Below are 16,304 nucleotides of genomic sequence, written 5' to 3'. Positions count from 1 at the left end.
GCGTTTTGTTTGCTGCTAGCTTCATGGCCACTTTTGATATTGCTGGGTTTACGGCAAAGCCATCGCTTGCCCTGCTGGATCTGCATGAGGTGGCAACATTTTACGGTATCAGTGTCTCCACTGGTCTGCGTAAAGTGGAGCTGAAGGCCGCTCTGGTGTCTGGGCTGTTGGAGAAGGGGGTGGTTGAGATGCAAGAACCCCCGAGCACACCCGGTCTGGCTGGACCAAGTGTAGCGCCTCATGTTCCAAGCCAGGTCGTAGAACAGCCAGTGTCTTCACCTGTGGGCCAGGGGCTGCCCGAGGGCGGGCCAATGACGCTGCCCCATTTTGATCCGCTCTCCACCGGGTCATCGGAGGGTTCTAAGCAGGATGCTAGGCTCAGAGTCCATCTGGCTCATCTCCAGCTGGAAAAGAAGGAGCGTGAGAGAGAGTTCCAGCTGAAAAAGGAGTTAGAGCTTAGGCGTTTGGAGGCGGAGCTGGTAAGGGCTAGGGAGGTCGAGCTGAAGAAAGTGGAAGTGGAGGCGGAGACGAAGGTCAAGCTGCGACAGCTGGAACTCCAGCAAGCCTCCTTCCCTCCCGTGGCGGCCTCGCTGTCACAGACAGAGGTACAGTTTGATGTAGGCAAAAATAGGGTTGAAAAAGGTGCAGGGTCAATCCTTCCTGGAAAAGAGGGAAAAGAGTGTCTTCTTTGACCGATGGTGTATGGCCTGTAAAGCTGCAGACCTAGTTTCAGTAAGGGAGTTAATGCTGATTGAGGAATTTAAAAACTGCATCTCTGAGTGAATGGCAGTATATCTGAATGAACAAAAAGTCTCCATGTTGCAGCAGACCGCGACACTGGCTGACGAGTTTGCACTCGTCCATAAAGCTAGTATCGTTAAGTATCGTTGAGCGACGCGACACCCTAGCGAAGGCTAGCGGTGCTACTGTTGAGCAAGACACAAGGGGAGAGGTACTTGTGCCTCGTCCCAGGTCAGACCGGAAACGTTTTTACTGTTTTAAATCTGGCCATTTAATAGCGGACTGCGAGGCCGACAGGCGAAGACTGCCAAAAGGCAGTAGGGGTTTTTGATACGGGCGACACGGGCGGTTGCCCGGGGCGGCATCGAGTATCGCCAAAAAATAAAAAAATAAAAAATTGCTCGTACTCATGCTGCCCCGACGTCATGCCAGCGCATACTGGGAATGTCGTAGGCACCGATCGGTTTTCTGGGAGTAAGGGCGCCCTCCATTTGAAGGGTGCGCCTGCTGCTTGCTGCACAGGGAGAAGAGGGCGGGGTGGCTGGGGATTCTCTGGCTGGCTGGAGCAACATCTAATAACCAACTCGCAAAATAAAACAAAATTAAAACAAACCAAGAAACACGAAAACACCAGACATTATGATACAGACTTATAATTTGCACCGATGTTTTTTCGAAATTCTATACACGAAAAGTGAGCGCGAGAGCCCTCGGTGCGCCTGCTCGCTGCTGAAGTCAAAGTAACCTTTATTGTCATCTCTCCTACTTACAGTCCAGTATATAGAGACGAGACGGCGAGGCTCCAGTTACAGCAGTGCAAGTAAACAAACAATAAATATAAGTAAGAAAATAAATATACACTTTAGGACTAGAGGTAAATGGATCAATAACAATTTAAAATTTATAATTTACAGTTTGATGATTTAAAGTCTCACACACAACCCGTCGAAAGGGGAGGGGGCCGGCTGCTTCCAAATAGAGCACATTTCATTCATAATGTTGTAAATCCAAGCTCATTATGGATTCATGATTTGAATCCTGGGTTGTGCGAAATCTCAGAAATAAACCCTAGACAAAGCGAATCTGTGAACTAAGGTGTAGGTCTATCGGGATATTTTGTGGTTATCCTCGGGTTGGGGGGTGGGTGTTCATACTGGAGTGCAATGTTAATTAAAAGCAATGGAAGATGGACAAGGAAAGTTCAAAGCCATCAGGTGCTCAGTTTCGAAAAAAGAGAAAAGGAGGAGAAACGAGCAAAAGATACAGGTAAGCAGATGTGTCATTGGATAATGGCAGGTCATCCTGAAACAATCAGAATCAGAATACTTTATTAATCCCTAAGGAAATTATGTGGGTTGCAGCAGTTTGTAGCCGTTTGCATGCTATGCATATGTAACCGGTGTGATTCTGCCTTGTGTCTGATAAAAAAGGTAAAAGAAAGAAAGACCTCCAAGTAAATAATTTGCCCACTCCAGCTCCTCTCCCACAGGGGAATTGTAGGAAAAGGGCTGGCATTTATTTTTACATTAAACATAAAATATGCATTTACACGTAACATATTTGACATAAGATAAAACAAAAACAACAACATGAAATCCGACATACCTGATAAAAAAGGTAAAAGAAAGAAAGACCTCCAAGTAAATAATTTGCCCACTCCAACTCCTAGACCAAATACAAACAGTGGGGAAGAGGGTTAGCTCAACCCACCACAGCTCCCAAGCTAGCAAGGAGTATATATTCATGCTAGCATTTATGGCGCCTAAAACACATTTATGATACACACATACTACACACTTATAACATCTTACAAAAACAGACCCCTTAGCACTGAGACTCCTGATGAATGTTTTAAACGCTTCATTTTTAAAGGAGCTCTGTGAGAGGCATTGGAATGACTTATGTGCCTGCCCCCCTCCATCAAATTTGGATGCGGAGTGACCTAGTAAGTGGTATTTTTCCTGTGGCTGTGTGTCCTTGCTTCCCGATTGATGGCGTGGATTTCATAATAGGCAATGACATAGCAGGCGGGAAGGTTTATCCTACCCCAGAGGTCACGAAGATTCCTGACCTAAGGCCTTTGTCAGATGCTTTAAGCCAGCAGCACCCGGATGTATTTCCTGTAGGTGTTCTTACCCGGTCACACGCCCATCGGCAGGGAGAAGTCGTTGACTTGTCAGAGTCAGTGGTTGGCTCTATTTTGGAAAAGGATGTGATGCCCTGCGAGGAGGAGGGAGCGGGTCCTCATGCCAAGGAACTGGCTCAAGAGGTAGCTGAGCCTGCTCCTGAACCCGCAGCCCCCCCCTCTCCTCCTGCGGGAGGCCCTTATGATTGCTTAGAAAGGGGACCCATCATTAGCGAAATGTTTTGCCGCCATGGATGAGAGTGATGGTCTGACAGGAGACAGGAAGCAGACATTTTTTGTTTGTGATGGATTGTTAATGCGCAGGTGGACCGCAAAGCCTGGAGAGGACTGGAGTCTAGTCCAACAGATAGTGGTCCCGGCTAGTTTGCGTCAGCATGTGCTACAATTAGCCCATGATCATTCATGGTCAGGACATCTGGGGTCAACTAAAACGTATGACCATATTCTGCAGCACTTCTTCTGGCCGGCAATGAAGGCGGATGTGGTGTGGTATTACCTGTCACACGTGTCAGCTGGTGGGCAAACCAAACCAAAAAGTGCCCCCTGCCCCACTATGTCCGATACCTGCTGTTGGTGAGCCATTTGAACACGTTTTGGTGGATTGTGTTGGTCCGTTGCCAAGAACGCGGGAAGGTAATCAGTTTTTATTGACCATAATGTGCTTATCCACGAGGTTCCTCAAAGCATTTCCTCTGCGGAGGATCACCACGGCAAACATTACTAATGCGCTAATCAAATTTATTACCACCTTTGGTCTCCCAAAAACAGTGCAAACAGATCAGGGAACTAACTTCTTATCCCTGACTTTAATCTCCCTTGGCATTTCTCATTCTGTGTCCAGTGCTTACCACCCAGAGTTGCAGGGTGCACTTGAGCGTTGGCACCAAACGCTTAAGGCCATGCTGAAAAAGTACTGCCACGACACGGGCAGGAGTGGGGATGAGGGTGTCCCCTTTGTGCTTTGTGCGATACGTGATGCCAACCAGGAGTCCTTGGGGTTCAGTCCAGCTACCCTTGTGTTTGGCTGTGATGTGTGGGGCCCACTGAAAGTGCTGAAAGAGGGTTTCCTTAGCGGAGGAGTTCCAAAAACTGACGTGGCAGATTTTGTGAAGATGTGTAGGGATCGATGGCAACATGCTGCCTCACTAGCAAAAGGGGCCCTGTGTACATCGCAGGCAAGCATGAAGAAGTGGTATGACAGGAAGGCTGTGAAAAGACATTTTCAGTCTGGTGACAAAGTCCTAGTGTTGCTACCGGTGCCCGGTTCTGCCCTTTCGACTCGTTTTGCGGGACCGTATGTTATAGTGAGGAAGGTGTCCGAGACAAATTATGTCCTCAGTACCCCGGAACGCAGGAGGAAAACTCGCCTGTGGCACATTAACATGTTGAAACCCTACCATGATAGGGAAACCCATGAGATTGTTGCCAGCACAGCAACCCCCAGTTCTGTCTCTGCCGCCGTGCTGAGCAGAGAGGCCAGTGCTGATGACGACCTGCGTGTACTCTCTGAGGGACAACAGTGTGGGCGGTTGGCGAATTTGGCTTATTTAGCAGAGGCAACGGCCCATTTGTCTCATCTGTCCCCTTCACAGTGCGGAGATGTGCTTGGGCTACTGCACTCTTACCCTTCTCTCTTTGGTGATGTGCCCTCGCGTACTGGTGTCTCCGAACATGATATCAATGTTGGTGATGCAACCCCAATCAAACAGCATGCGTACCGCTGCCCCATGGGAAAGCGCGAGGTGATGAAGAAGGAAGTCAGTTATTTAGTAGAGAACGGTTGGGCACAACCCAGCCACAGCCTTTGGAGCTCCCCGTGTTTGCTTATGCCCAAGTCTGATGGCACCCCCCGTTTCTGCACTGACTACCGAAAGGTAAATGCATTGACAGTCTCTGATTCTTTTCCACTTCCTCGTATGGAGGATTGCATTGACAATATAGGTCCTGCCAAATACATTTCCAAACTGGACCTTCTTAAAGGGTATTGGCAGGTGCCTTTCACCCCCAGAGCCTCTGACGGTTCCGCATTTGTTACACCCAACCATTTCATGCAATACACGGTGATGGTGTTTGGCATGAAAAACGCACTGGCCACATTCCAGCGTTTAATGCAGCTGGTCTTGGGGGATGTGCCTCGGTGTAATGTGTACTTGGATGATGTAGTGATATACACAGACATGTGGGAAGAGCATGTGGCTATCCCTCAATCAGTGTTTCAGCGACTGGCCGAAGCCTCATTAACTCTAAATCTCGCTAAGTGCGAGTTCACCCAAGCGACAGTCACGTACCTGGGAAAGCAGGTGGGTTTCGGGCAGGTTTGCCCGGTGGAGGTGAAAGTCGAGGCTGTCCTCAGCTACCCGGCCCCAACCACTAGGCGGGAGCTAAAGCGGTTCCTGGGCATGACCGGATACTATCGCTGTTTTTGCAAGAACTTTGCGGTAGTTGTGGAAGCTATGTAGCCCCAAAATCCCGTTTGAGTGGTCAGGGAAATGCCAGCATGCATTTGAGTCTGCAAAATCCCTCCTAACCCTAACCCATTTCACCGTGTATGTGGGCTCTAGCTCCTTTCCAGTAACAGTGTTTACAGATCACAATCCTCTTACGTTTCTCCAACGTATGTACAACCACAACCACGCTGGGCATTGGTGGAAGATTATGATCTGGCTATCCAACACAAGAAAGGGACTGAGAATCTGGTGGCTGATGCACTCTCGCGCAGTGCATAGTGATGCGTTTGTTCTGTGTTTTGTATAGTGTGAATGTAAGGGGGGGGGGGGGGGGTGTCACATCCTCTGAGTGTGTGGGCGTGGTGCTGTCCTCTTCCTCTCCTCCTCCTTCTTTCTTGCCCCTCCCCTTGTCTCTCTCTGCCCCTGCCTTCTCCTTTAGGACACACCTACTGCTCATCTGCCCTCGTTTACCACCAATTACCCTCCAGAGGTGATATAAGCTGGCGGAGAGCAGTGCAGGTGTGGCAGAGGCTTCTAGTGGATTTCCTCTGTGCTGATCAGTGTGTGATTCTGGTCTAGGCGTGGAAAAGGCCTGCTGTGAGTGTGACCAGCCCCACCGTGCGTGGCTCTTTGTGAGTAACTCTCAACTGAGCACTTGTTTTTCTTAAGTGACAGCGGCCTCTATTTCTTGGTTTTGCCTGTCTGGTTTATTGCTTATAGCTAGTGATAGGCAGATGAAGCTTCATGAAGCACTGAAGCTTTTCATCCAATTAGTTCACCCCAGCGCAAAGCGTCTTGAAGCTTCATTTGCTCTAGTAGGACATCTACTGGACGTAAAAATATTAGTTGGCATGAATTTGAAGCGTGTGGCATTTTGCACACAGCCTGTAAATGTCAACAACAAAAGGAGTGTGTAAAACATGTATATTGTAGTGATGGCAGTATACTGTGTATATTTATACTGGCAGTATGGAAAATGATTATTTGGAAATGCTTAAAATGGAAACGATCATTTACTGTGAGGTGAGGTGTGGTTGGGGTATGGACAGTGGTTGTGCTTTTGTAACGTTGAGATAGGGACAGCAACACACTGAGGCTTTGAGGCCTCAGTCCTGCCTGTTCACATTTTATTCTGTAAAAACGAAATTTTCACTGCTTTTATGACCTTTTTAGTGGGGAGAACATGGCTAGGAATTAATGATTTAACAAATCTTTTAAAGCTTTTGTCCTCCACAGTGCTAAATGGCTGGGAGTCCTCAATCACCATGCTAACCAGGTCTTCATGTATTTGAGATTGTTCTCCTGAGGAAAGACAATAAAAACAAAGCACAAATATAAATATCACACACGTAACTTATTACAGTTGTATAATATTGTTATATCATTTAGTAACATTACTGCATCCTATATTATCGTGGCATTTGATGGCTCACCTGGTCTTGCTCCACAATCGGTGTTCCCCTTATTCTCATGCAAAGCTCTGTAGTGCCTAAGCATGGATGAGGTGTTGTTGTTATATCCCAGCTCCCTGGCACATAGCAAATACTTTACCTTGTACAAAAGTAAAGACAACTTAACATAAATTGTATTGCACCATCAGTATTATGAAAATACATCTTCTGTAGAAATTTACATACCTTGTTGGGAGGAATAAGATCAAAATGTTCCCACACAGGGAAGGACATCCTCCTCTTCTTAGCTGGCTCCATTCTCTCCTGACTTTCTCTCCTCACTCTCCTAAACCTCCAAACTCTCTCCAAACTCTCACTAACCGCAACTCTGCATCAAACACCCACATTTTGAATGAAGTCTGATGGGTTTATATCGCTGTCATAGCTCGCGGCAAAGTTCGAACCACTCCTTTAACCAGTCACATGGTACAGCTGGGCAGCGAGGCTTCGGACGTCATCATTTTCAGCTCCTCCCATAAATGAAGCAAGCCTTGTTACGCGCATCATGGAAATGCCCCCTCCATTACTCGACACAAGCTTTGAAGCCTCGATACAGAACATCACATCACTACTTATAGCAGCGTTGCTGTCTTTTTTTTGTTGAATCCTTATAATTGTTTTCAGAGTTGAAGCGGCCACCATTTCTTTGGGTTGGCCTTTGATTTATCGTCGGAGCAGCATTGCTGCCTCTTTGTGTTGATACTGTTTGTATGGTTATTGGTTCATTGGTTATAATATAGACTTATTTTGTGTTAAACACCTCTGCCTGGCGTCCTTTTCATTTCAACCCGGATCCAACTGTTACTGTCCCCCACCCTCTTCGCCTAGCTTTCATGTGGGGACATAACACACATATTCACTTATTCCATAAATATTTTGATGTCTGTCACTATTGTCAGCTGTGTTTAATGCATGTTTTATAGCAAAAGACGGGAAGAAACAGGTATGTTGTTATACAATATCACAGACTCATTTTAAATACAGTGAGTTTGAATGACAGTTGAAAAACTTTGGGTTATATGTGTCATGAAGGAAAATATCTAACTTGGATGACCCCACTTTGTGGTACACTGACTTTGTAAAAATTATTGCTCATATGTTTTTTGTGTTTACTTTTAGACCTACCTGTGCTAGTCTCGGCTCAGATTCCTGCTTTTGTGGCTGCTTCAAAAGGAAATGCCCTCTCACTCATATACTTTGACCTCTGGGCCACAATTGACAGTGCCCCCTTTTCAGTTATTTTTCTGAAAATAACATAAAAATAAAAATAGTAATGATTCAAATGCCTAAAATCTTTTGTGTGGTGGGAAATGCTACCAACCGGAGGTCATCCATCACCTCACACACAGTGACAAGTTAAAAAGATAAAATAAACAAGTCTTTGGTGTAAAATGAAGTGAAATAACATCACACACAGAGACACTCTCAGTATAAGGTAGGAATGATTTATTTTGAAAAAGTCTTGCTTCATAATTGATACAAAGGAGATTTCAAAAATAACTATAAAAAAAGCTGGAAATCATTTCATAAAAGTGTTTAAAAATATGACACAGATTGCGATTTTACCATTTCATTTATCACTTAAGCAAATAAAAATTCAATAAAATCTTAACCATTACTTAGGTGTGAGAAGGCTCAACCAAATTATTTACCATTTGTATTTTATAACAAAACTACATTAAATATATTTTTATATCAAAGCTAAAAACTTTTTGGGAAACAAAAAAACCCTTTTATAACAAATTCATATAGTATTGTTTTGGTTCCTATGTCTGATAAACGATTAAAATGTAAAAATATATACTTGGGTCTCAGTAGTAGAACTTGTTTAAAACATAGGAAAACATCTAAACATACATTAGTTAAATTTTGCTTTGGCAAGTGATCACAACTGTTTAAAACATCAAAATCTGAACATTTGCCTTTTCATTATAATAAGTATGTGGATCTCAAGCAGGTGAGCCATGTGAGTCTGTCTGTCAACAAATGTAGTAATAAAAAATAAAACAAGAATACTTGAGGAAATAAAAGAATATTTGATCTTTACATTTTCATAACAAAACGGTACACAGAATATTTCTTCAGTAAGTATTTGGAAATGAATGTAATAATAAACAAAACACTGATATTTCCGTCTTCGTTAAAAGTTGGTTAGTCTTTAGTACTGAGACAATTTTTAAAAAATCATTTAATTTTGATTGTGATGCTAAATAATATTTGAGCTTTAGATTGTAGATATCATCCTTTTAACATGTCAAAACACAGTCACAGTAATTGATAGTCCATCTGTCTTAAATCCTTAATTCACATATGCTTCTATTTTATTAAGGAGCTCTGATGCCTTGTTCAGTGCCAGCATTTCATTCTCTGATCTGAATCGTCCGTTCGGTATGTGAGGATATGGATGGCAGTTGGGATATTGAGTCTTTTTGGGATCCACTCCGAGTGTCTGCAGGTTTTTCACAATCTCAGGCAGCTCTCTCAGTTGGAGGCTGTAGCGGGAAACTTGTGCAGCAGTGGCTGAAATTGAGCTGCTGTTGGGGTGTTGTCCATTTTTTTTATAGCATGCTGCTATGAGAGACTTTTCTACTGCTTGATGGACCTTAAACAGACACCACTCTGTGCTCCCTCCACCAGTGTCTTTGTGAGCTGCATTGAGATCGCAGCGAGCCTGTCTACACCAGCGTCTGGCCTCTTCTCTGTCTGGCCTTGGGACATTTTCATTGTGGGTCCAGAAGTTGTAGGAATGGAAACCTCTATAACCTCTAGAGAACCTCTCTCGACTGTTTCTGTGATACCTGGCCTCCTGATTCCACTGTTGATAGAAGCCTCTGAAATTTGTGTTTCTGCTTGAAAAGATCGAGCCTGCAGCTTTGCCTTTGCTGAGCTCATCAATTCAATTCTGTAAATATTTGAATGCCTCACTGGCGAGAGACTGGCAATCCGGATTTTTGTCAGGGTGCCACCTGAGGTACAGTCTCTTGATGGCTTTGTGCCTCTCCTCCTCAGGAAGCCTCCAGATCTCTGCCAAACATTTATCAATTTCCCTTTTAGCTTCCTGAACAGAGGCTGGTAAGGAATTTATTGATGATTCAGAAGAATGTGGCACAGCTCCTGCCAGTGGTTCCAGCTCCATGCAAGTGTTTTCTTCTGGTTTTAGCATCTTCTTCTGTAGTTCTGGCTCCATGCATTTCCTCCTTTCTGTTTTTACTTTCTTTTCTCGTTTAAACTGAAACAGATCAACACAGCTGACTTCAATGGGCTCATCTTCTCCAATATCTATTTTGTATCTCCATGAATATCGTCCATTGTGACCAGGCAGTTCTTCAACAATAACTGCATAAATGTACTTGTCATCAATGCTGTAGCCAACATATTCCCCCTCTTCAAAGTTGTTGAGGACATTCATGTCCAAACAATCATGCCATTCTTCTGGAACCTCTGTCCCAGGGGCTGCTGGACTAAAAGAGGAACTTTCAGTTTCAGCACTGTCACGGATCTGATTTTTAGCCAGAGTTTTCCGAACATCTTGCAGATCATCACACATGAGGAGTTGTCCCAGCACTGGAAGATGAACCGATGCAATTCTGTTTCCTAAAAGAGCATTAATCTCTTTTGTCAATGTTGTAATGACTTCATTTATTACTTTGTGAGCCATGTCATCATTGTGCTTTAAGTAAAAGGTGCATCCTTGTTGCCCTCGTTCCACGGATACATCAGTTTCTTCATCAGTTTTGGGAAGTGGCTGTTTATCGAGCCAGAGTGTTGTTTCCAATGTTTTGCAGCAGATAATCTGTATACTGCCAAAAATCTTCTCACATATGTTAGAAGCATCTTCTTGTGTTATTTTGCCTTGCAACTGCTCTCTAAGAAGACAAATGAATCCATATTTAAAGGCTCTTGAGGAGAGATGTTTAGCAAACCATCCACTAAATTCACAGCCAGTCCCAAGTTTACAAAGCTGCATCTCTGATTCCACAACTCTTTCCTCTGTGAACTCAGACAGCATCTTTGGCTGAAATTTCTGAGGCAGCAGTTGCAACAGCTGATGATGCATGTATTTGTCGTTGCCCAAATGACATTCACTGAGTTTCTCAAGCAGCAGGAACTTGTTCTCCAGCGCTTCTTCCAACCTTTTGGTCTCAAACACTGTGTCGTTGTAGCAGAGTGTGGATGATGGGTATAATTTACCATCTACTGCAGGAAGATACAGAGTCTCAACATTTTCAAGAAGCGTCTGGTTTCCGTGAGTTTTGATTGACTTAAACAACTGCTCAACAGCTCGTTTCACAGTTCTCAGCTGGTTCGAATGTAGTTTTTGTTTATCACAGGAATCAGCGTAAACTGCTGCCAAAACATTACAATATTGCTCTGCAGTAGCTTCGTTCTTCACACCAATTTTCTGAAAGAACGGTGCATACATTGCATCTTCTGGAGTAATCTTGTACAGATATGGTCTGAAGTCCCGATCATAGGAGAGTGACAGACACACGTCATCAGGCCTCATAAGTTTTGTGTCTTTTTCAACCAACACAACAGGAAGACCAGACAGCTGGTTTCCTTCAAATCTTTTTGCTTGCAGGTAAGCGTACGAATTTCTGAACACTTTAGCTCGTGTTTTGATCAGCTGGTCAGTTTCACATGGTGACTGACAGATGTTTCTTATGTTACTGGTTACACAGTTTGGAGGTGGTTCCTCATGAGCTCCTGCATTTTTCATCATCTGCATAAGTTTCTGTGTTGTGTAAACTGGTAGGTCTATAATTGGCATTGAGGTCCAAATCAAATCCTGATGTCCTGGATTTTTCTCAATCAACGAGCCTCTAATTTTAACAGTAGTTCCTTCAGCAGCAAATGGTTGGTGGTAGTTGGACAGTTCTTTTCGAATCATAACTGGAAAAATGAATTTGATGTCGGCAATCCTCTCCAAAAAATGTTGCTCTTTAATTTTGATGTTGCATGCTTTATTTAAGACTTCCCTGAAAAGTAATGATGATTTTAGTTTCATGTCTTTGAGTCTTCTGTTAACTTTTCCTTCTGATTCCAGCTGGTAAGCAAAATGTATTATCTCGTCCGCTGACACAACATGGTTCATTCCAAGTTCTCTGACCAGGTCTTTTGCTTGTTTTTTTATATAACTATCTCCTTCACACAGTTCAGACCAAAATCTCTCAGGAACAAATCTTTCGTGGGGCAACATTTGTTTGTACAGCTCCACACTCTCATCAAAGTAGTATGATGCAGGCTCCAGTCTACCTTGAGAACTGCGAATCAGTTTCACTGTCTTCAGTGAGGAGATGATAGTTTTCTTGTCCTCTGAAGAGTAATGTAGTGACAGCAACAGTTTGAGGCTGTGAAGAATCTGTGTCTCTGTGAGTTGGTGTACAGCAGGTAGAATGAACTTCATGAAATACTCCAAATCATTCAGGACCTGAATGTTGAGTGTTTGTGACAGCATGTAGTTCTCAGAGTTGTGTTTCAGAAAAATGCTGCTGTTTGTGTGTAGGTTGGACAAATCATGAAATATGACTGAATATTTGATGTTAAGGATGAAAACCTTCTTAGGTCCATCAATCCTCACTCGTTCACCTTGTGTTGTTTCAAATATTGGTAAGGATTTGAGCTTCCTCACATACGCTTGGCTGACTTTGAACTTGGATAATCCTGATTGCAAGAACATCTGAAACTCTTTCATATCATCATTTGAAAGGTGGGAAAACTCTGGGTGATTAATGTTGTACATTTGATCCAACACTGAGCTTTGATCATCTACATCAAGAAGCTCATGCTGTAGATATGAATATACCCGTCGGTCCACCTCAGAGAAGAAAACATGATCAGAACTCATAAAACCAAGTTTGAAGAGGATGCCTGATATGTCTTTGTGTTTCTGTGAGGCAAACACAACACTTGAAATGTGTTTCATTGTTTGCAGCAAGTGCTTGTTGTTCAACCTTGGACACACAACAGGTAAAATGTAGCAGTCGCTGAAGAGTTTCTTCACATCACTTAGTGTCAGACTTGACTCGTCATCTCTAGATGTTGGTAGTTTAATTTCACTTGTTATGAACATCCAAAGTGATTTCAGCCACTCCAACATTGTCTCATTTGGGACATGAAGACCACTGTGCGGATCAACATAGCAGTTCTCAAGAAGATGCTGAACAAATGGTTTCAAGACTTTTGCTGCACATGGCAATGATAACGTTTTGACAAAGTTAAAAGTTTGTAGAAGACGAATGTGCTGAATGTTTGTGTGATAATCTGCAAATGTTTCCTCATAGCCAAAGAAGAGATTTGCATATCTTGATATCAACTTGGGTGACTGGGAGTTGAAAACTGTCAATACTTTATCTCTTGTGAGAAGAAGCGGAAGCCCATCAAGTAAATTTGAATTGTCCTGGGTGACCTTTTGTGAGGAGAAATCTTTTAAACAAAAACTCAAGAGCTCTGAACATCTTGTCTCATCTTTGATCAAAGTGGCACTTATGGGTAAAGGCAAATCCTCATCTGTTTGGGTTGGATCATTTAGAGGTTTTGCTCGTAGGAAAGTCTGCACAGTGGAGGGACTGACCTCTTTCACTTCAACCCCAGCAGATCTGAAACTTGTCCAAATCCTCTGCATGTTTGTGGAATAAGGAACCAGCTTCATCCCAAGATCTTCCAAGATGGGCATCAGCTTGTAGTTTGTCAGGTTTGTCAGATAAGGGTCCTCAAGTGAGTCTGTTTCACTGACATTACACCAGTCAAATGAGAATTCTTTAATTTTTTTATCTGCAATTTTCCGTGTTGAGCTCTTCATCACAGGGATTACATCAAGGCCTTTTTCTTTCAGTGATCTGTATACTCCATGTATCATTTCATGCCAGTCTGGGCAAACATCCTTGGACACAGTTGGCCAAAAACACAAGTATTCTGTACTGAAACATGAGCCAATAAATGTAAGGGAAACTTTTTTGACTGCAATGCTGCGCCTGATGTAATGCAGGAGATCTGCATACAGTGGTGCGATGACGTTCTGTTTCAAAATCTCATTCCAGTTTGATTTCTTACTCTTCCCATCTTCTTTCCAAAGGCTTCTCCTGGCAGAATCAACCTCAAAGTTTCCATTGACATGTACTGGCAGTCCAGTTTTCCCTGGCAAAGGAAGTGAACAAAAGGCTTCTCCTTTAAAATCCATGATGATGTATCCTTTTGTGTTCACACGTGCAGCTAATGATGCTTGGGGAAGTTTGTCTGATATTTTCAAGAGAAAATTGTATTTGAAGGACCAAACTGTTCTGCAACAATCCATGTAGTTTGTCTTTTATCTGAGGTGGAAATCACAGTTTCATAGAAAGTCTTGTGCGGTGTTGGTTTGTCTGATTGCAGTGCATTTTGTAAATGTTTGACAAAAGTATCTTTTTCTTCCCGACTTTTCTGTGGCAGATTTTTTTCAACCTCAAAGATGGTTTTAAGTCCTCCTGAATCTTCACTGATTTCATGGACTTTGATTTTGCAGATGTTTTTCAGAAAGAGAATTAGTCCTTCAGGATCTTCAGACAGGGCAGAGCACAGTTCTTTCATGTCGTGGTCAGTGACTCCTTGCTGTGATATTTTGGAGGTGTTTGCATTTGTACCCATTCTCAGAGGTAATCTGAACATGGTGCCCTCTTTAAGAGAAAATTTGTCTGGAAGAAAGGATTTGTAGACATCTACGTACATTTCTTTGAAAGTGTCAGCGAGTTTATAGCCAATGCCATATCGTTGGTTATTTGAGTGATTTTCAATGTATTTTTGATTGGGGTCAGAAATGCAAAGTACTTCATCTCCTGTAAGGATCGAAGGGCAGTCAGTCAGATGGTAAACAGAGTTGAATCCAACTCCGTACTTGCCTATCTTCCCTGGGGTGTTGTGCTTTCCTCCCTCTCCCAGCTGTTGAATTCCCTTAATGTCAGCATCAGAAAACACTTTGTTGTTGAACACACAAAGTGCTGGACCCTGGAGATTGTTCCATTTCTTCCCAAATGTTTTTACTTTCCCATGTTGTCTTTTGTCCCAGATGAAGTGAATTTCTGTTGCTTCTGCATCATCAGCATTTTGGATGAGCTCTTTAAGGATATCCTTCTTTGATGGATAGGCTGAAATTATGTTTTTAATACGAATAGTGAGTTCTTCCTGCTGTTCAAACTCAAAAGCTAATGGTGAAAGGTCATCAAATGTGTGGTTTTCCAAAGTATGATGCCTTGTTGTTTTGATTCCAAGGTGGCGAGCCATAACACGTGGGATATTCTCGTGACACAATGTGACACCTGAAGTGAGTGGCATCCATGGGCTGTCATTGTAAAATAGCTCACTAGCAAACTGCAAAACTCCATGCTCATTGGGTATCAGACAGTCATCTGTGATTTTGACTTTGACCTCAAATATCCCTTTGTTTAAAATTGTGAAGACAACTGAGAGATCACTCTTTGGTAGGGGCTTGTTTCCATGTTGAGCTTTTAATTCCTGCAACACAGTTAGAAACTGAGTGATTGTGAATTGTTTTTCAACACCTATACATGTCCAGAGGTTCCTGAAGCTTGTGAAGGCAGCTGGAAGTACGTGGAGATAGGGCTTTGCTTCAAATTGCCCGTTCTCAGCTACACGGTCGACATTCACAAATGTTTCGCCAATGAGGATGAATGGAAATGAATATGCCCAGTGTGGGATGTAAGTGTTTCCAAAATGAGAGATCCACTGATCCAGAAACTTATAGCACTCAGATGCTATTTTGTAAAGCATGGATCTGTCAATAGAGTGTGCTTGTGTGCTTGTTTGGTGCAACTGCTGAAGCACCATCTGTACTTTTGGAGTGCTGTGAACTCCTAAAATCTGTAGAACTGGATCTGTGTTGTGTATGTTTAGATTAGTATGATCCAACACTGGTTGTGTCATGTTAACAAGAAGGGAGCATTTGTCACTAAAAACATCAGTGGGCCTTTTAAGTGTTACATTTCCTTCCATTTTTGCATCACCAGGTGAATATGCTGGAAGAAATGCAGTTGTCCTGAGTGTTTTCCAGTGCTGAGAGTCTTTATCATAAATGTGATTGTTCATCAGTTCAAAAAGGCACCTCAAATGCACAAATGCTTTCTTTTTGTCAATGCTCCAGGTTTTATTAATTGTGCCTGCTTTCTCTGTGATGTCTTCCAATGGGAGATGGTCATTTGCCATACCGAGTTCCAACAAACGCTGAATCCTTTTTGGAGATCTGAAGTCATTTTTGGATCCACCAAGCAAGCGTCCCTCTTTTGGTTCAAAAAGACAGGCCACCTTCCCTGTAGGATTCACAATTTTCCTGACATGTTGGAGCTGTCCACCCTTTGTGGGTATGCATGGATAGCAAAGCAGCAGATTGTCAATTTCTTTGATATGAAGGTCAATAGCATGCAGCACAAGGGTATCTCTACTCTTCGAGTCCATTGTAGTTAGGTTACTGAACACTGCTTCTCTGTAGAACTTCTCCCAGTTCCAGGTCCTGTTTTGTAAAACCTTTTC

At 43.1% G+C, this 16,304-nt stretch overlaps 1 protein-coding gene across 1 annotated transcript in view; it reads right to left on the bottom strand.

The window, feature by feature from the left end:
* Positions 1–9,681: 9,681 nt before the first annotated feature.
* Positions 9,682–16,304, bottom strand: part of LOC102200331 (sacsin-like) — an 18,451-nt gene continuing 11,828 nt past the window's right edge. Inside the window, exons 7-8 of the mRNA XM_013908297.1 lie at positions 10,743–10,982; positions 9,682–10,349 (exon numbers count right to left, since the gene is read on the bottom strand). Of these exons, the coding sequence (XP_013763751.1) occupies positions 9,682–10,349; positions 10,743–10,982 (908 nt within the window). The remainder of the gene's footprint in view (positions 10,350–10,742; positions 10,983–16,304) is intronic.

The sequence above is a fragment of the Pundamilia nyererei genome, unplaced genomic scaffold (genome assembly GCF_000239375.1).
Source record: "Pundamilia nyererei isolate P.nyererei 1_Seehausen unplaced genomic scaffold, PunNye1.0 scaffold00009, whole genome shotgun sequence".
Lineage (NCBI taxonomy): Eukaryota > Metazoa > Chordata > Actinopteri > Cichliformes > Cichlidae > Pundamilia > Pundamilia nyererei.
This window is presented reverse-complemented; position numbering and strand designations above follow the sequence as displayed.